This window comes from Oryzias latipes, chromosome 15 (genome assembly GCF_002234675.1).
Source record: "Oryzias latipes chromosome 15, ASM223467v1".
NCBI classification, from domain to species: Eukaryota; Metazoa; Chordata; class Actinopteri; order Beloniformes; family Adrianichthyidae; genus Oryzias; species Oryzias latipes.
In genome coordinates, this window is record NC_019873.2 from 8,056,367 (window position 1) to 8,077,980 (window position 21,614).

General features: G+C 39.1%; 1 protein-coding gene across 1 annotated transcript in view; it reads left to right on the plus strand.

Annotated features, from left to right (window-relative positions):
* Nucleotides 1-4,575: 4,575 nt before the first annotated feature.
* LOC110016570 overlaps nt 4,576-21,614 on the plus strand; it is a 98,565-nt gene continuing 81,526 nt past the window's right edge. Inside the window, exon 1 of the mRNA XM_020709830.1 lies at nt 4,576-4,670. Within this exon, the coding sequence (XP_020565489.1) occupies nt 4,576-4,670 (95 nt within the window). The remainder of the gene's footprint in view (nt 4,671-21,614) is intronic.

Below are 21,614 nucleotides of genomic sequence, written 5' to 3' on the forward strand. Positions count from 1 at the left end.
GAGTCGCACAGGTGGTTTGGCAGAGATTCAATGCCGGATGTCCTTCCTGACACAACCCTGTACTTCATCCGGCCTGGGGACTGGCACAGAGGGACCCAAACTTGGTCCACATAGTTAGGCAGTAGCACAAACGGTCTTGCCCAAAGACCCACACTGGTTGAAGCCCTGGGAAACAAATCCTGGTCTCCCATTCGTCAGTCCTACACACTGCCAACTGAGCCATCACGCCCCTAAAGCAAGAAAAGGTATGATTCCAAAATTTTTTTTTGAATATAACTCCCACCATTCTGTACCTAATTTAATGGAAAAGAAAAACTTATCTGTTGAACCACCTAGATTAATACAAATATAAGTGTTGGTCTAAACCTTTTAATGTAATTTCTTAATTTCTAAGCTCCAGTTATGGTGCAACTACTCGAACTGCACATTGTAAGTTCCTGAAAGGTTTTCTAACGTAATTAACTTTTTTTCTATTGTATTTGGTTAATTTATGAAAGAAAAACATGTCAACAATCATGCAAAATATAAGTACGAGGATGATGAATCGGTGACTGAACTATCTGCAAAAAGACACTTCACTGTCAGCCAAAAAAAAAGAAAAAAAAACTTATCTAAAAATATAGATCCTTCGAAAAAATGTTTGTGTTTCTGTCTGTGTGCAAAACTCTGCCCGTCACTTCCACTTCCCGAGGTGTTAGCCACCTCTTTCCGCCTGCCATGTCGCTCCTCTCCATCCGCCTCTAAAAACAGGTTACTGATCCCCTCTCCTCACTCTCTCCCTGTCAAAACTCATTTGGGACATCCTCTCATCACTCTCTTCATTATCCATTCTTTCTGCCCTCTTCTTTTTTTTTTTTTTTTCCTGCTGCTCCTCAGCTTGTCCTCATCTCCCTGTGTTCATCTGTCTGGCACCTCGAGCGCCACAACCACTGTCAAAATGTACAGAGATGGAGCAGCGACTTCTGTGTTTAGCTGATGGGATTCACACGCTCACACACAAATACACAAACACGCACACTCAGAAACTACCTAAACCTATCCATTCGCACAGTTGTTTATACACACGTTTGTGCCTAGACTGGAACACACAAGTGTCTGCTTATCCGGACGCTCGAGCTAGATGTGGATAATAAGCGGCAGAGCATCAGTCACACGTGTTTACACTACAGCAAAGGAGGAAGGTACGACACGGAGCAACCACGTACAAACAACATATCTGCACACACATACACAAAAAAGACGGATGCTTTGAGTTATTGAGTCAGAGAAGTCAAAGCCTTCCAAAGTTGGAGTGTGTGTGCGTGTGTGTGTGTGACAGAGAGTGTGTAATAATCCATTGGTTCTGTTCTGTGCTGATTTCGGGCGCTAAGCCCTGCCACAATTATTCAAATCCAGGCTTTTAGTTGCAGCACACCTCTCTCCATGGGCCCATGAGCCGGTAATCTTGCCTTTGGCCTTGCATTTCAAATGGCCTTAACTCCCATAAGGAATGCATATGAAGAGGACCCACTAGTGGCTTAATCCGCCCTGTTTAAGTTGCTGAAACGTACACCTGTCACGCCGTCTCGCACCAGAGCTTGTGGCTACTGATAGCCGGCCTGTAATTCCAAAGGCATGTAGCTTTTTAGGCCTTTTGAAAAGAAATATTATCATAATGTTTGGCAGGGAGGTGTCAGGTGAAGAAACAGCCTCTCCCTTTTTATCTCCAGCCCCTTCTTGCCAGATGACTCTGCCTTGAGCAGCTTTCCTGTTTTTGGATGTAACTCCTCTATTTCCCTATTTGTCATATTAAAAACTTGTGTCATTTTTGTTGTTGTTGTAAATAGTCCCCACGGCTACTAAGATTTTTAAAGAGTATTTTTCTTTCCTTCAGAAAACATGACAAAAATGAAGGTTCAGGTTAAACTTTGAAGGGAGGGCACCAGCACAGCTAGATTTCTCTGTCTTGCATCATTATGCATTTCATTATATTTAAACCTTAACTTCTAACTATAAATCTTTATTTTAGTGACACCGTTTTATTTTATTTCATATTATCTCTGGCATGATCCAAACAAGAAAATATTGGCGTACAGGTTAAAAATTCTTAGTTGGTTTTGTTGAGTTTCTTCTTTTTCTTTTATGAGCCTGTAAGAATTTTTTGTTTGTCTTTTTATGATGTTTGATTTGTGTTTTTTTTTTTTAAGATGTTTAATTTACCTGCACAGCTTTACATGGTAATTGTGTCTATTTTAGAAATCAGCAAGCACTTTATTTGTCAGATATACAGTAAACCTTTGTTTTTCGCGGGGGTTACGTTCCAAAAAGAACCCGTGATAGGAAAATTCCGTGAAGTAAAAACCTCTATTTTTTTTACAACTATTATACAATTAAATACTCTATTATACATTGAAAAGAAAGAACAAACCATTTTACAGGCTCAAGCATTTCTTTCACAAAAAAGTACTTTAGAAACATTTTTTTCTACAAATAACTTCTTTACTGTAACTGTCAAATAATAATTTTAATCATCGATGTGAACAGAAGGCTTCAAATTGCGGAGGTTAGCCCCGCCCACCGCGACCCGAGTAATTGGATTAAACGGGAGAAAATTTAAAATGATTATGAAAAAATACAAAGTACAGTGTCAAGTCACTCGGTCACGTGACCAAAATCCATCTACTTTTTTAAAGTGGCTGTGACAGAAGCTAGCAAAGTTAACAAAAACAATCATGTTTGGAAAAGTTTGTTTTTGCATAGAAGAGCCAGTGAGGACACCAAATAACTTTTGAAGTTATCCGTCAGACAAGGCTGAAGTTGGCGTCAGAGTTTGTAACTTTCACCAGTTGTGGGCTAAGGAAAAATCTAGATCACATTTTCATGGTTCCTACATGAAATCTAGAGAATAAATAAAGTTTAAAGCAGCTGCAGATGTTTTAGACAGGATGAAGATACGTTTTACTTCTTAATTGTTAAAGGAAATTGGAGGCTAAAGAAAAAATTGGATCCCCACTGTAGTCTTGTACAGGACGGCTTGTGAAAATATTTAAAACATTAAACTGGTCCGGGTTGGAGACCACTGATGTAGAGCACTGGTGTCTGCAGTGAATCAGCTTCTTTTCGGCTCTTTCTGTCAAGATTTCCTAATTGGTATGTTTTTAACAGGCATGTCCAAAGTCCGGCCCGTGGGCCAAATGTGGCTAGCATTCAAATTTTCACCGGTCGTAGGTGAAAATAAAATCAATAATATGCAGCCCCTATCATTTTTCTAAGAAGTACGATTTCTTGATTGGGGTTGATCAAGTTATGATATAAGCCACATGGCAAATATGTGGCAACAACCTCTTGCTACTTGACCTTCAGAGCCTTAAGGGCCAAACGAGACAAACAGATTTATTTGAATGAGATTGTGTTATTTTCCTGTTTACATTCTTAAATTTTAAAGTTTACAGTGAATATTAATTTTTTTTCTTCGCTTTTTCTTGATCTCTGTCCTTTTGGTCTTCAAATTCACAGAAATTTTGGTTAAAAAAAAGATAAATGCACTTTTTGTTTTATGTGAACATGAAAAGTATCTAATTGCAATTAAATTTTGATAAAATTGTGCATTTTGCATGTTATTATAAGGGTTCAAAGAATGTTAGACCATTAGTTGGCACTCCTGAATTACAGGAATTGTGGAATGAGCAAGTGTTTTGGTTTTTGCTATCTATCTACCCAGATACTTCAGAACAGTCACTGTCCATTAGATGTTGGGTTTTAGTTTTCTAAAGTTTGAATTCTTTTCCTTTATTTAACTGTCAAACTGCACCTTTTGCCCAGTGACTGCAACAAGCTTCCATAACCAAATATTAATCCAACCATTAAATTGATTTTTTTTATCCTTATATTAACATAGTATGTATAACAGTACTATTGTTATTTATAATTTATGATTTTACAGTTAACATTAAGTTTTTTTTTCTCTGGAAAACACTTGGAATTACTGAAGTTACGAACTGTTGTTCACTAAATAGCTTCCCTACCTCTAAAGGTTAACAACATTTGTCCTTCTAAGCGGAAAAAAGTGTCTTCAAAGTCAGACCTGTCTGCCACTTGATGACGTCATGAATAGATGCCGGTTCTGTAAGTTAGCGCGTAGCTTACGTGTGTTGGTTTTATAACTTTAAAAAGTCAAACAAAAACAAAAAGTCAATACATTCAAAAGTAAACTTCTGTGCTTCAGAGCACAACCACGCGTGAAGAAATCCGTTTCTCCTCCCCGCCTACAAGCGCAACGCCAATCACTCTACCAGAGAAGGAATAGCAAACCCTAGTCGCTACAGCTCCCCCACAAAAAACACTGTTGGACACCACTATATCTTCAAATGCCCCTTCTATCAGAGTAATGTGGAGGAACCAGATGGGTAGGGAAGCAATTTAGATTCAGCCAATAGAAACAAAACAAAGACTAAGTTTCCATGTTGCTGTTCGAAGTATTTTTTTAACCAACAAAGATCTGACAAACACTTGTCACGACAGACTCGCACTCCAAGAAAATTCCTCAGAAAGTAGAAGAATTCTCTGAAATTCCAATCACCTGGATTTCTAAATTAAATGTATTATTTCCGACAGAAGACGTCTTCCAGCTCTCCCTCAGTGTCTGTTGCAGGGACAGTGATCAGCTCAGGACAGCTGCACAGCAGCCTCAGGTAAGACACAAACTCCCAGCCCCTTCCACAAGGGACCCAGACGTACTCGACATCTGTTGATGTAACCACACACACAGTCTTTGAACTCTTCTTTTTTTTTTTCTTCTTCTTGGTTAACAACAGGCTTTTCTTAGTGCTAGCCACAATGTGCTGCCAACAGACAACTTTGCAACTTACAATTCTCCTAAACTCTCACAAGCTCAGATCGAAGCATGTGGCGCCCAAAGAAAGAGGAGTTGTCTCACAAGCTGAGGGCAACCCACACACATGCAGGCGGCCTCCCCCAAGGCTTCAGCTGGCAACAGGAAAGGCCCGGCAGCTGCCAAGCTGTCCGTCCTGGATGTTTCCCCAGAAGAGAGGCACTGCCAGTGGGTTTGCACTCTACCCATTGCCCTGGCCTGAAACAAGGCCTTCAGAGGTCTATTCCCACTGGCCAGAGTTTTGGATGTGGGTTTTTATAAAGCTCTGTAAATGTTGGCTATAATTTTTTGGCCATCTGGAATTCAGGCCTTGTAGGACCACATTTATAGTACGATTGCAGCTGCCACAGCTATTTACGGGTCTACACACTCACAGGGACTCGAGCACACACACAGAATGACCACAGCAGCCACCCACAGTGTAGACACACTAACAAAAACAGACACTCATAGGCTAAAGAGAATATTGACTACAAGAAAACCTTTAGTCAGTGATTTTATAGACAAACAGAGATTCCTGAAAGACACTGCATGTTTTTGATGTTTTTAACATGTTGTTGTAGCATTTTTCTGATGATGGAGGACATACATAAAGAAAATTAAGCTCAAATTAGCATTTCTGAGAATTTTTCTATCCAAACTGTTGTGAATCAGGAGCAGAAAAAATGCTGTTTTAAAAGATCGTATTTGTGACCTAGAAAATACACTGAACGTACAAGAGATCCTACATAATAAAGTTGAAGAACATGATTTTATTAAGCTAGAATTGTAACTGTTTTAATTATTTCTACTATTTTACTACTTACAGTATCTCAATACCTATCACGTCCTTCACACACTTGTGATGCTTAGAGTGATGTTTAGTTAAATTTATGTCCGCTAGCATCAAAGTGTCTCATTTTACATATATTGTGTTGCGCTGTCTGCCCACTGTTATGGATGCTGACAAAAGTGACTTCAAATTGAAAAGAAACAAATCTGACTTTCTGTTACAGTCATCTGGCTACATTAATAAATACATGAAATTACCATTATGACTGAGCTATCACATAATAACTGGACATTCAGGGAACCAGATATTCTGTCTTCCCAGGAATGGATGTCCATTTGATTGGAGAAGGAATGTGGACTTACCAGGGAGATAATAGCCCGAACACCGGAGTCGCTCCACAAAATGAAATGTCTCATGCTTCTCTAACCCACACTACAAGCAAATAGTGTAATGCCAAAGGCATATTGATTTTCTGGCTGTATCATGTCCCTATTTCAAGTATTTTTTCTTGCCACCCAGCACTAAAATGTCTTCTCCTTATGTGTACACTGGACCTGGGAAACATGCCAGACAGAAAAAAATGGGAAGAACACAAACGGCCTCATCCAACATAATGGAGTTCAAAACTTTCAGGGCAAAACTAACAGGGGTCTGAAAGGTCTAAACAATAAAATATTAAGTTGAAGGAGTCTATGTAAGAAAAACAAATAACCACAAAAAATGTCTAGAGGGCCACAAAGGCTAAATGAAAGCCTGCGTTGCTACACTCTATCTAGTGACGCGTGGAAACAGTGTATACAGGATACCAGGGAAGTTTGTGTAGAAACAATCTTACTTACACCAGTTCAGCGTATCAGTTGTTGCTCCACTTGTTGCCATCTTGACTAAATGTCCCAAAATCCTTTCCGATAATAAGTGAGATGGACAAACAAGTCTGAGAGCTGTTGAAAAAGTAGTCATTGAAAAGCTAAGAATGTTCGTGTTATATATCAGTCAAATTTCAGTTATAAAGGGACATTTTGTGTTTCATAAAAACAGGTCCCACGACAGTTGACAGAAACAAGTAACTGGAAAAATAAAAGAGGTTTATGAAGCAAGAGTGCAAATGTATTGTATTTTCCTCACTATATAAAGCATACTGTCAATGAACAGTCTATTTTCAAACTTATGTCATATATAAGGTGCACCGAACAATAAGGCGCATTAAGCGAGACAAAAATGTTGGAGATAAGTCTGTCCATCAGTCAGACTTTATTACCTGCGTTCACAGTAACTAGAGAACTTGATTGTAACATGCTACACGTCAGTCACATTAGCATATTCAAAATTACACCCAACCTTGTTTGCAACACAGTCTGATTTTTTTGCAACACAAAAAAATCAGACTGATACCTCCAAAACTAACTTTCTTGTGACTGCGCTAACTCCCAACCTTGTCAGTAACATATAAAGAAACACAACCCGACATAGCTACAAGTTTGCTATGTTGCCGTATTTACAAACACACAATCTTGTTTGCAATTCGTAAAAAAAAAACAACAGACTGACATTCACCTCACCTCTCAAAATCGTTTCCACATCAGTAAGCACAACTAGAGTTAACCCATATACAGTAAGGTACATATTCTAGATTATGTCGTTTAATAAAAAACAACTTTTTTTTCTGTAGGATTTATTTTAAAATTTTTCATATAAGCCAAAACAAACAGTTCAAAAGCACAATTACACAGTTCAAAACCACAAATACAGAAAAAACTAAAAAAAACGAGAAAAGAAAAGACATAAATAAATAAACATGTCTAAATAAATAAATTATACAAAAATTAAACTGTGCTATTAATCTATGTCCAGCAAAAACATTAAAACATAACGTGTTAATATATTTAAAGGTTTACTGGGTCATTTCTAAGGTCAAGGCATGGCATGTTCTAAGAAAGGTGACCAAATTTCAGAAAACTTAGGTCCAGACCCCATAAGAGAATGTCTGATTTTCTCCACCTTAAAAGAAAGTGAGTCTTTAATCCATTGTGAATGAGTGGGCGGGCAAAGATCTTTCCAGCGCATCAAGATAGTCTGCCGGGCAAGCAGTGTCAGAAAAGGGACAAGATCCTCGGACCAAAGAGAGAGGGAATGATTGTCCGGAAATACACCAAAGACCACTTCTAGACCACTTTACATTGAATGATACAGTGCCGGGCACATATTTATGAGGAGTGAATTCGTCCAAGCACAGATCTCCACTGATCATCATTTATGTCCACATGGAGCTCTTCTGACCAAGCCACACGTAGATGGTCAGATGTTGAATCAAAGGTGGATAGTAAGGGGTTATACATTTTTTGATATTGTACCCTTCAGAGAGGGGTTGATCCCCGTGAAAGTATCAGTCATAGTGGCTATTGGGACACTGGAAGGCAGTGGGGGTAGTAGGCAGAGGCAGCAGTACAAAACGACTCCTTTGTGGGTAACCAGGCTGGCTTAACCATATGACTACAACACCAAAAAAATATTTTTCAGATATTTGCGGCCCAATAGTAAAATAAAAAGTTTGGTAGGGAGAGGCCGCCCTTTTTCTTTGCTTTTCTGCAATATAGTTTTTCTCATCCTCGGAGGCTTTGTTTCCCATAAGAATTGAGCAATAGAAATTTCAAGGGACCTGAAAAATTGATTTGCAGTGAATACTGGTAGGCATTGAAAAAAATAGAGAAGTTTAGGCAGCACATTCATTTTGATGCAGCTTATTCTACCCGCGAGAGATAATGGCAGCATGGACCAACGCTGTAAGTCACAATTAATTTGATCCAGTAATGGGTTGAAGTTGGTTTTGAAAAGATCAGAAAATTCCTTAGTCACTTAAACGCCTAGATACGTAATGACACATGGAGAGGTTTTAAAAGAAAAGTCTGATGGGGGATAGGCTATGGCCTCCGGATTGATAGGAAGAAGTTCACTTTTATTTAGGTTTAATTTGTAGCCAGAGATCTGACCACACTCCCTCAGCAGAGCTAAAAGTGGAGGCATGGAGACAGCTAGATCTGAAATGAATAATAAAAGTTCATCTGCATACAAGGCTACTTTATGATCTACACCACGCCTAAAGATACTGCACATAGAGCTAGTTCTAATGGCCACCGGGAGTGGTTCAATGGCTAGTGCAAATAGAAGAGAGGAAAGAGGACAGCCCTGTCTAGTTCCACGGCCCAAGGGGAAGTATTTCGAGTAGTCATTATTAGTGTGAACACGTGCCATAGGTGATGTGTACAGTAATTTGATCCATGATAGGAATTTAGAGCAAAAGCCAAAGCGTCTCAAAGTATAAAACAGGTGAGGTCACTCCACCCGATCAAAGGCCTTTTTCAGCATCAATGGAGATGACCATTTCGGGGATGCAGTAAAAAATATTCATAAGCCGTTATGGTATGAATGTCTGTTTTTAATAAAGCCAGTTTGGTCAGGACTGATTAATTATCATTGTTGACTACAAGCGTTTTGCTAGCAGTTTAGCTAAAATTTTAACATCTGCAAATAGCAAAGATATAGGCAGATGACTGCTGCAGCATCAGGGATCTTTATCTTTCTTTAGGATAAGAGAGGTTGTGGCCTGTCGCAAAGTCGCTGGCAAGGCACCAAGATCAGCTGAAGGCTGTGGCATGTTAAGCATTAGAGGGGGTAGTTTATCCATAAAAACCTTAAAGAATTCAGATGGGAACCTTTCAGGTAAAGGGTTTTCCCACTCTGCATAGACATGACAGCGTTCTTTTGTTCTTCAGCAGTGAAAGGCTGATCCAGTTGAGCAGCTACATCTGGTTCTACTGTTGGAATATTAAGATGTAAAAAGAAAGCTTTGTAACGTTTCTCATCAGGAAAACATTCAGAGGTGTATAGAGCAGAGTAAAAATCCCTAAATTTATCATTGATAGTTTGAGGATTGATTGTGAGTCCATCAGAGGTAAAGACTTCAGTAATATTTTGAGCTGCTGTTGACTGTCTGATCTGGTGTGAGAGTATTTTATCACGCTTATCCCCAAACTCATAAGTCAAATTCTGCCTTTTTTACAAGCAATTCCTTAGATAGGTCAGCACTGTGGGATTCTGCACACTTATTTTGCAGTTCCGATATAGCAGATTAGAGCTTGCGCCTCTTTGGTGAGACAATCTTATTTTTATAGGCGCTGTATGATATTATATCCCCTCTCAAAAATGCTTTACATGTTTCCCAATTTCCAATTGCAGATCTGGTGTATTATTAGTGGAAATATAGAGATTTATACGCTCACTAATAAACTGAACAAAGTCTGTGTCTTTGAGCAGCAATGGGAAAAAAAAATACATTTGAAAAAACACTTTTAAGTGGGCCTTATAGGGCAGAAAATAGGGTATTTATTTTATGTGTAAAGTTGGGTAGTCTGCTTCGTAGAGAGTACAGGATCACTTTTTTGCCACCTAAGAGTTGTGTGGCAAATTGTCCCACCTTAAATTACTTTGTCCTAACAGGAAGTGCTAGAATTGCTTCTTGTTGACAACTGGGATAGATTCTTCCAGACTCCTATGATGTTACATTAAATAAATAAGTTTGGAAAGAAGTTTATTTAGAGGCATTTAAAGACAAAAACCACACAAAAAAGCAAGTGTGTGTTTAAAGTTTTCCCTAGATGTAGATTTATTTTCTTATTTGGAAAGAAACTCAACAGCCACAAACACGACAACTGATTGACAAATACCAATTTATGTATTTACCTTTGCTCAGTATAAACCATATCACCCTTCTCCTGGTGTTCATGTCTGTGGTGTGCATTTTTGGTTTTGCTATGATTTCCTTTGTCAAATTAAATCAAAGCTCTGGGAAACATACAAGAAATAAGCAAAAGCTTCTGTTTCACACAAGCTTTTTGTAGTTTTTGTTTTGTTTGAGAAATTACTACAACCTTCTGTTTTCACAAATAGAGAGCCTGTGGGATTTGCACATTTCATTCTTTGCTACTGCACACACACACACACACACACATCTCTATGTCCATACTATTATCCATTTTTCACGTCCAATTTCTCTGTTATGGTAATCGTTAAAGGCTCGCCATGGGCTGGTTACTCACAGCTGACTTCAGAGGCTTCTCTCTCCTCTCTCCTGCTGTTCTCCTGCTGGCTCTTAATGCACTATTAACCCATTCCTGCTTATTAATTCCTTCCCAGTCATTGCGAGGCGTCCACTCCATGATAACTGTCATCACTCCATGCCTATTAGCTCCTCGGCCAATAGTCATGCCTTGTATGCTTCCACATTTCTCCGTTGTCCACCAAAACCCCACCCCACCCTTCTAAGAGTCTCTTCAAAATGGGGGTGCTGACTAAGTTGAATTTTAAAATACTGAAGCTGTTAAGCCAAGTTGTAGGAGCGCGTTGTACCCATCTGGACAAATCCTCTTTGATTTTCAAGTAATGTTTTCCCGTTCCAAGTTATGGTGATCTTGATAATATATTTAATATTTAGAATAAAAGTTAAATCAGATCACTGGAAAGTGGAATGAAATCTTGGACCACTAACATTAAAGAGTTTGACATTTTTTTAATTGACTTTTGCTTCAAAATTGGCAAAAAGTTTGAGGAGTGACCTACATTTTTAAAGGCTTTCATCAGGTCTGGTCTTTTCCTTTCTTAGCTTTCTCATTGCTGTCATAAGTCTATTTGGGCCTTTTCTGGACAGAGACTATCTCTGTACTTTTTGTTCCCCCTGCTGTAAATCCTGATGGCAGACTCTTGGATAAAAAAACAGGAATATTGCTCACAGTGGATCTTGGCAGCTGAGTTTGGAACCTCCGCTGTTGTCAGGGTCTGTGGTTTTGGGCTGTCTTGAGCTGTATGGAGGAATGCTGGAATAAGAAAAAGCCATTTAGCTCTTTGGACTCAACCACACATCATCTCATGTTTCCCTATGACCACAATAAAGTGGTGCAGTAGCTCCAAGTGTGGTCCTTCAAGTGGAACTTTTGCTGGTATTTGTGATGGCTGGTCGCACATGACTCCACAACTGTCAATCAATCAAAAACTGAGTTTATTTTGCATTTTTTTATTGTAAACTATAATCCCAAGGCAAACATTAGCACGAGTGGCCAACACGTGCCAAAGCAATGAAATACTAAATTATAAAGACAGCTGTTGCTGCAACTGAAGACTAAAAGTACATACCAACACCTTCTCAATGCTGTGTTGCTCTAAGGTGGCAGTGTCTAAACATCCCAATTGTTTCAAAAATACATTGCTAAAAATCATCAATGTATTTCATTTAAATCCCAAACAGCTTTCATGGCAAGCTTCTTTTGACTCTATAACACAAAGCTGCTGCAGAACACACTCTTGTTACATAAACCATTTTCAAAGGGTGGTGTAATGTCTGGCAGGCACATAAAAACAGCAGCAGACTCTTTGAAGAGCCTGCTTACAGCAGGCCGAACCAAGCGATTGTTTTCCTTGTTGGATTTCTCTGATCTTTGTTCACATCACCTATAACGATTCAGTCCTGGCGGTCGATGCCACTGTTTTACATGCTCCACGCAGTAGATGGCAGTATACACTCTACTTGTTGGTTGGTAACCACAAATAAGAGTAAAAAAGACATCCTGTGGTTGCACAGAAAAAAGTCTTACACAACTAAATAAATATTTGTTTTCATATTTTTTAGTATGGTCTGTCCTATATGGTACAACCCAGTTTTCATTTAAGTTCCTGTTGTACCTTAGTGACAAGTATTTTCCAGCAATTGGGTGACAACTTTGGGTGCCACATAAATTGTATCGTAGCTTTGGGGAATTGCTCCCCAGCACATTTACTTAACTGGAACAAAGTCCACTAAACTGGGATCACACTCACCTCTGTAAATTGTTGCAGTTAGGTCATTATTTAACTACCTAACCAATCAAACCAGTTAGAAACTGAACTCAAATACACTTGGATATGGTACAGAAAGTCTATTAAAAATAAGCCCTTAGAAGTTCTTTCACCCCTGGATTGACATGTCCAAGACCCAAACGGTGAAGAGTATTTTCTTGTGATGCAAGTAGTACAAGGCCCTTGAAGTCACGCTTCAATTATCTTTTGATCTATTTTAAAAAGGTTCCCAGTGGTGTTTTTATTGTAATTAGGATTTTTGTAAGCCAAAATAAAAAAAAGTATGTCGTTTTCTATAACTTAGTTTCTGCATAGCGGCAGGTGTTCTTTAGAAGTCGGGATTGTGGGCGGGATAATTTACGTGGAATGATCTTTTTCCTTTTTACCATCATCCCTTTGTTTACATGCTCCCCCAGCTTGCAGCATTTCGCAACCTCAACCTGACATTACTGGTGCAACAAAAATGGAAAGCAATATTGGAGCTATCAAGACGTGCAGTCTTGAGCCAGCTTGGATGGGGAAAACATGGATCAGCACATCTACAAGTGGATGCATCAGAATGGAGAGGAGCAGGGAGCTTGTGACTTTTGCTCCTGTTTTACAACGATTTGACCAAAAAAAAAACAATACAAAGGAATGCAATCTTAAACTTACATTTCTTTATTTATGTCCCCCATCATTAGGTAAATGCTAAAAGAACATGTTAAAAAAAAACACAAAAAACAAAATTTTCAATGGAGTGAGTCTTTACCATCAACTATACCTGCCTACATCTGGTCCACTTCTCCTTGAAGTCATGGTAGAGTAAAAAAAGTATGTATCCTTCAATTTTATCTTTCTAAAACTGTACTGTAATCCCCGAAAAAACCCTACACTTGACATCTTAAAGAATTTGGCAGTGTTGTAATTGCTGACCGCATTTAAGAACCATTAAAGCCTAGCAAAGACGAAGACTGTCCATTGTTTCATCCTCTTTCCAACCAGTTCCCTTTTTAGCTTCCCTTCCTATTCAATACTAACCCCAATGATTTGGCATTCACACCAATTTGCCATTCACAATTCTGTTAATAACTTCGGCCTTTTATTGCATTAGCAATTCACGGCTCTGCTCTGAGAGTCGTAGCCTAGCTGTTCTCTCGCCAACGCGCTAGCCCCCTTTGATTTCCAGTTGCATATATCAACCTGCAATTATAGACTTGGTCTGGAAATTGTCAAGCATGACTGCAGAGGTATTGGTGTTATTGCAATTACACTCAGGTAATTGAGCCGCCACGGGTGAAGATGTTAAACACTGTGTCTATAGTGGGAGTCCATGTCGCCACTGTCTCATTCCATTTTTCTCCATTCCTTAGCATAACACTGTGTGAAATGCTGCCTTTTTCCTCTAATAACCCAGTCAGATAATGTGAGCTGCATAACTGCACACACCGAGCTTCTTTCTGCAGTTACTCACAGTTGGTCACGTTGATTCAGTGTATTTCCAAGTAACTTTTTTAATAGCATTGTAAAAATGTTACTTTGTTCTCCAATTAGCTATGTGTACAAGCAAATGTGTCCCTTCAACACTGAGATGTTTTTTTCTAGATGAAATTAAATTAAGAACGGTGAGTGTGGCTAGGTGAATGTCAATATATCCCTGCCATAGCTTGGTTACAGATGTAAAGATTGAATTGATTTCAACTAGATTGTTAGGAATTATGGAGACAACATTGATAAGCACACACATTGGGTGTGTTATGGTTTGTTGTAACTGCTTCTGCAGAACTGGATCAGACTTATGTTAATGTCAGTGACATATTTTGCACTTGCAGAATTAAGGATGGGGAAGATATTAAACATACTAATGAATACTAATTTAGAGTAATCAATCAACCTATAAAGCATATCTTTGGACTGTGGAAAGAAACCAGAGTACCTGGAGAAAACCCACGCATGCACGAGGAAAACATGCAAACCGGGGCCTGAACCACTGATCCATTCCTGGTAACTACTACTCTATTATACTTTGTGTCCAGGTTGTGCTAATAATCCAATTGTTTCAATAACTGTTTATCTTTCCGTTTTTTTACTTTCTCAGTGAAGTGAAGCAGGTGACTTTTTTGAGTACAGTGTTCCCTCACTATATCGCAATTCACCTTTTGTTTTCTTGCTGTTTCATGGATTCTTTTCAGGGCAAATTTGGCAGCCTTTTTTATTTTATTTACAGCGCTCTGTGTTCTGGATCCTGATTGGCTGTAGACCTTATCAATCATTATCCTCTGTGCAGTGACTCCTGCGCAGATGCTGTACATGCAGCTTACCAAATATGCATAACGCTTCAATCAAGAGCAGATCTATGTTTTCATTCTACAATACTGGACTTGCTATTTTTCTGTAAAGGTTTGAAGTTCAAGAGTTTAAACAACAGAAAAAAGTGTAAAAAAAAAGGTTTGCATGTGCAGTAGTAGAAGGTTTCTACACCACCACTAACTCACAAGGACATGATCAGGCCTTTCATCTACCTGCTTAGGCAATCTTTTCTAAAGTTAAATGTTGAGTGTAAGAAATGGAACATCTAGCAGATAGAAACACCTCTGGAAACCTGGTTATCATAATCTGCCACTTGGTAAGGGGATCCAGGTTTCCATAGAAATGGTATTTCAAAGAAAGACGGTATGTCAACCCCAGTTGAAGTATAACCCCAACTTAGCAATAATGATAAAAAAAAAAAAAAACTATTTTTCATTTAACCATCTGGTGACCCTGGGCTTACTGATGATAAAAAACAATCAAAGGTGACTCAACACCATTTTGTTGAATGCAAACTGTCGCCTGCTGCAACATTTGTGTGTCTTACCACATTTCTATTTTTAAGTCTTGGTATGACCCTGCTATTTGTTGTTCCCCAGTTTGGGAGAAAAAGTTGCTGAGCTCAGAAGAAGCACAACAAAGCTGTCACTGCTGCAGAGCTGTCCTATCAGCTGGCTTTAGCTGACTTCTACCTCTCCTCTCCCCTGCTCATATTTGCAATGTCTTCTTCACCCCCTGCATGAACTCTGCCTTTTCCTCTCCCCAGCATCTGTACGGCCAAATATCTCCTCCTCTGTGTGCCTCCATCATTCAGCCTGTCTGCATCCGCTGACCCCGTCCTCATTACCGTCACAACTCTGCAGCAGCTGGTAGCCTGAGTCACAGGCACCATTGTCGAATCCCCACTCATCTCGCGCTCATCCTCTTTAGGAAGAGAAGGGAGTGAGGGGGAGAGAAGAATGCAGAGAGCCAAAAACAGGTGAGAGGAAGAAAGATGGAGGATGAAAGGGAAAAAAGCTTTACAGAAACCAAGTGGTTTATCAAGCTGCAGATGACATAATTGTTGTGCTTGCAACCTACTGTGTTTCAGAGTTATTGGATTTTACTCTCAGCTCAAACCATGTGTTTGCTGTTTTTTCCTTTTAAAGCAGATACAGGAAACATGGGATGACGTCTTCATCACATCGTTTATTAATAAGGATGTAGCAATTAACCGTTTGCTGGATCGAACCAGATCGATCTGTCTGAGGCAGAATCGAATCGACCAATACCAATAATCTTTTCTAAATAAGATAATTCAATAATCAAAACAAAATTGGAAAATACCATGATAGATTTATTTTACTATAATGTAAAAACGACCTAGTGCATCACAGCTATAATGACAGCCATCAGTCCATCATTCCAGTCTCATCTGTGAATTTAGCAAAGATATGTGACCCTACAGTGTGCTAGAATGTTGTAAGAATGGCGTATACTTACATAGCGCTTTCTGCCCTCTTTCTAAGGCCCAAAGCACTTTACAGTCAGAGACCCAGTCACACACACATTCACACAATGATGGCGCCACCACTGTCGAACACTGGCGCTAACCTCCCACCAGAGGCAAGGTGGGGTTCAGTGTCTTGCCCAAGGACACTTTGACACATGGGCGTGCAAGGCGGGAATCGCACCTGCAATCTTACGATTATGGCCCTACCGCTGCACCAGGGTCACCCTTTTGTATATTTGGATGTGGAAAAACAACAGTGGGCTGAATTTTAGGAAACTAAAATGTGAATGGATTTTACATTCATTCTTGTTAACTTGTTTGCACACATATTTAATGTACTCTTTATTATTTTAAAGAAATCCAAGGAATCTAGAAAACGTCACCTGCACTGTTCAGTACCAGGAATTTATCTCTGAGTCTGACTGGTTGAATTTGTCGCTAAAGATGTCCTGGATCCATTTTACGTCAGTGGATTGGATCTCTCAAAATAAACAGAAATTGACTACGAATCAAATCGACAACCGAATTTAATCATTATTAAAATGATACAATGCACTATTAATTAAGAAATAAAAATGCTATGGTATGGTGGCACTGAATTGAAAATCAAACCAAGAAATTACTCAACACAAAAATACATTAAAGATCACAACGACAATTAAAACAAGCTAAACAAAAAATAAAAACATTAGATTTTAGAAATGAAAACAAAAATCCAGAAACCAAAACCCAATTTAAAAAAAAAATGAAACAAGAAACATGAAAATGAAATGTTTCAGAAAACAAATGTAATTTCCAGTAATCAAAATGAAAAGTTTAAAACAAAACACAATAAGGAACCATAAAATGAAGATATTAAGGGGCATCACTGAATGGATTATGTTTGATTTTTGAATTTTTTACATATGTGTCCTTAATGCATGCATACTAATAAAACATTTTACGACTAGTACGGAGTATATCCAGTATGCCTTCACGCCAAAAAGCAGTTGTTTGAAATCATAGACAAATGTCTTCATCCAATCAGTAATGTCACATATAATCTATATTTTCCAGTTTCTTTTTGCGTGTTGCTTTTTGACAATTCATTTTGATTTCCGGAAACTACTTTGGTTTCCCCAACAGTTTTTTTTTTTCATTTTTACAGAAACTTGAAAAGGTAGGTACAACGGTACATCGCTACAGCAACATGGCACGCATTATTGATTGACATATGATAACCAGTAAAAAACCAGCAAGAACCACACAAGAGTGAATGCCTCATTGCACACAACAAACAATGTCTCCATGAAACATTAAAAATGAAGTTTTAATAACTAAATTAAAAACAAACAGAAAAAAATGAAAGAAATTCGTACTATTTGCAAATGGGATGAAAGTCTTGGTTTAGTAAGAAGCAATCAAATAAATAAAAGTCTTCAGAAATGTATGGTTCCTTCAAAATAAAGGCTCATCCATTTCTGCTGGACTGCGAAAACATTTTACCCTCCAGTGTCCTCCTCAGATGGAGGTAAACCGTGTGTTTACTGTGGTCTATTTTCAGAGGAGGATGAATGCACATTTGGAGCTTCAGTGAGTGTTTCTGGCAGCAGACGGTGCATGTGGGACAGAGTCAAAATAAACTACTCATGTTCAAGGCAATGAAGGAATGTGTCACCCAGTGAGGCGGCGTGGCACATGGCCCAGAGAGAGGGAAATAAAGAAACACCAAAACTGATAGATCCTGCTTTGGCTAGACACAATATGAGTCAGTAGGAAGCTGTGATGAGAGGAATTCTGGTGATTTCAAACACTAAATCCGAGCGTATTGTCCGATAAAGTGTGATTGCACCTCAATGCTGGATTGCTGGAAGAGAAAAAGGTGAAAAGATCCAGAGGGAAATTTTATACTAATCTTGTGCATATATAAATTCTGTCCTGGTTCCAGCAAAAGCCATCTCACAACACAACTGTGGGCTTGCACGGTCAGCTTTGATGCAGTGATTTTGCAGATTGTAAAGTCATTCCAAGCAAGCACTTGAGGAAATCAATATTTTACAACCCGCTCGTTCACACAAACAAAATATTTGTGTCAGGTTGGGGCCAAAAATAAGCTTAACTTTAAATTTCCATTTCTTTCATCCAGAGTTAGAACAACCGGGAGTGCAAAAGACTTACACTTTGTTGACTGACATACTGTTCGAGAGACAAAACAGCATTTTTGGTTTGTGAGTCTGTGTATTTGTTGGGGTGTGGAGGTTCTTTCCTTGACCCCATGCATTTCCTAAACATGAATCAAGAGTAAAGCAAAGCTCTGTTTCTTTAAACGATGGTTCTGAAGAATGGCTGGGATCAAGTTCAGATTTCTTTGTCAAAATGTAAGTTTTAGAATTGCTGTTCAGTCATGTAAAAAAGGTCTTGGTCTCAGACAAAATTGTGAGCTATAGCCATGTGGACTTTGTGTCTGCTGAACCAATTGACTGTTTGAGAAGTGGACCGAGTGCTGAAAACATGTCACAAATTCTTAAAGTCCCACTCCGATCGTCATTTGATCTAATGTAAAAGCGTTCCCAGTGGTCTCATCATTATGGTTATGCCGTCGACGTGTGGTGAGGTACTGACGTATTCAGTCAGATTTACAAACAAATGAACCAAACAGAGTAACATATTCACTGTTTGGTTGGCAACAGTTAAAGTGTGTCGTTTAAAATTTCATTTCAACATTTTTTCTTCTGTTTCCAAGCTGTAGCATTGGAAAAAAAAATCACAAAAATTGTTATTGACTTAATTTTACCTATAAAGGAAGTCCAGCCCTTCACTCCCCCAACCTAACATGAGCAGTTCAACAAACATGCCAATCTTTTCAGTCATAAGGTTTTGAGCCAGATTCCAGCTCTGATGAGACGAAACAAAGATGTACATGGAACTGTCTGTCTACCAGTGGATGCATTAGAATGGAGCAGAGCAGGGAGCTTATGGCCCGCCCCTTGTATTTTCTACGTCATGAATAAGATCTTGTTCAAACTGCATTTTTTACATCTGCTTATGATTCACCATATTTTGAATAGACAAATACTCAGAAGCGCAATTTTAATCTCAATTTTCTTTGTATATCTTCAGAAAAATGTTACAAGAACATTCTCAAAACATTTATAAAAAACAATTGTGGGTCTTTAAAAAGGGGTGACCTTACTAGCACAGGTCATTGAACATGTGTTAGTATGATCTGCATATTAAAAGGTCAAAACTGTATTAAACATTCATGTATTTTATCTGTGTAGTAATTTTTAAACCCTGGTACTTTATGTTAAATGGTTGTTCCTCAACAAAGGCGTGTGTAACACAGCAAAGTAGAAACTTAACCCCTCCTTGCAAAACCCAACTCAACCACTCTTGACAGACTGAGGTACTGTTGTCAGATTTGTGGTCAGCCTGAGAATTCTGACATCACAGACGTTTGATCTATAATTACGCCCCTGCTATGGAATCAGCAGCTGACCTAAAATCCTAAAAAACACGACACAAAGTTCAATAAAAAAAGTTTTCCCTCAAACTTTGGTTAAACGTGGCGGCCGCGCGGTAACAGTTTTGTTGTGACACATTGACATCTCGCCAAACTCAGGTACCTTATCAGACATGTTCAGGTTTTTTTCTGCTGAATCGTGGTTTCTCAAATGAGCAGGAGAACAAGGTGGACAGACAAAGACAGTCGCAGAGCAGAAGAGTATACAAAGTAAAGACACAACAAAGGGAGGATGAGATGGTGACTGCGTGCATTTGTGTGTGTCGGAGAAATTGGGTATAGGAAGGGAGGGAGGGTGCCGTCTGGGCTTAGCCAATCCCACGCCATGCTCTCTCATCTGAATTAAGCTGTGCAAAACAGGCCCCAGGGCTTGGTTGCTAAGCAGTGAGATGGGCTTTCAGATTTCCACTGAGACCTCGGTGGCGAGAGCCTCTCTGATGGCCTGAACCAGACACCCCATAATAATGAGCATTGCTTTACAACAATAGAGACCCCAAATAACAGGGGTGCACAGCGCTCGTTTGCTGCAACGAGAGGAATTATGCATGTTATGCAGGAGGACTGCATTGTTCTGTCAGACCCTATGTTGTGACACAGACAGTGACCATACAAATAAAACCATATGAGGGATATTATCTCACTCTAAGCCTGTTATTCTTTTCTTTAAAGAAAAACAACATATCCAGTAAAATGTTTCTTTACGCTGCCGTTGGTGCAGGATGTTAAGCTCACTTCCTCTTGCGCTTTGCTTGCAGAGTGGGGCACATTTCTTGATATTTTTCTTTTTTGTAGCCATAGAGACAAACTTGGAAACTGTGGCAGCAGGCGTTCTATTAGCTTCCCTTAGAGCTCTCCAGGTCTTCTCATAAGGGCATTTCCTGTATTTATTTATTTTTTTTTCATTTTTTTGCCCCTTGTTCGTCTTGCAGTTGGTGGGAAGAGTTGGACGGCGGGTGGAGGAATTGCTGCTGACCTTTTGGATTTTAGAGAGTGGAGAAAGCCAAACAAGCCAAAGTCTGTTTAGTCTGTCAACAAACACTTAAAGGTCTCAGGAGAAGCTGGGGGCCTCCGGGGGCCGCGGAATGCTATTCATCTGGAGTGTAGGCAAGAATGGGCTTGGATGCTTCAACGTGACACATAAACAAGGACCAATGCCCAGCCAGTTAAGTAATAATCTGGTTGCGATATGCAGACGCTGGCTGGGGCACTGTACAGGACGGTGTGTTAAAGGTTAAGTGAAACATATGAATAATTATGTGCTGTCTCAGTGGTGTTCTTGTTTGGAGTTCCTGAAACATTTGCAAATGTTAGCGATGGCGCTGTAGATGTAGATGCATCTGTAGATGCTTTGGTGAAGGCAAGCACCTTTTGTCCGTGTGTGTGAGTGAGTTTGTATGTGCGTGCATGCATGCGTGAGTGATGGTATGACTGACAGGGCTGCTGTGACATTTTTAGTGCGATTATGATAGTTTTTTTTCCCCCCATCTGATTAATATAGATTTAGACATCACAGCCTGGAGGCAACCTAAAATGTCATAACTGAATCATAACCGCTAGGTTTTGTGTTGGTGCCTTTTGCTTCTGGTTTCCTCTTTTATATTTTTGAACAATCTTTCAGGGTTTCACTTTTAAAAGGGTTTATTTCATTACACCTACTCTTAATGAGATTTATTTTGTTTTCTGGGTTAGGCCTGAAGTACAAATCACCAGCAAATCATTCAAAGCAAAGACATATTAAAAATTAACGACAATTAAAAAAGCAAAACAATTAGTTAAAGAACAACATTCTTTTTTATAAATTCAAAAT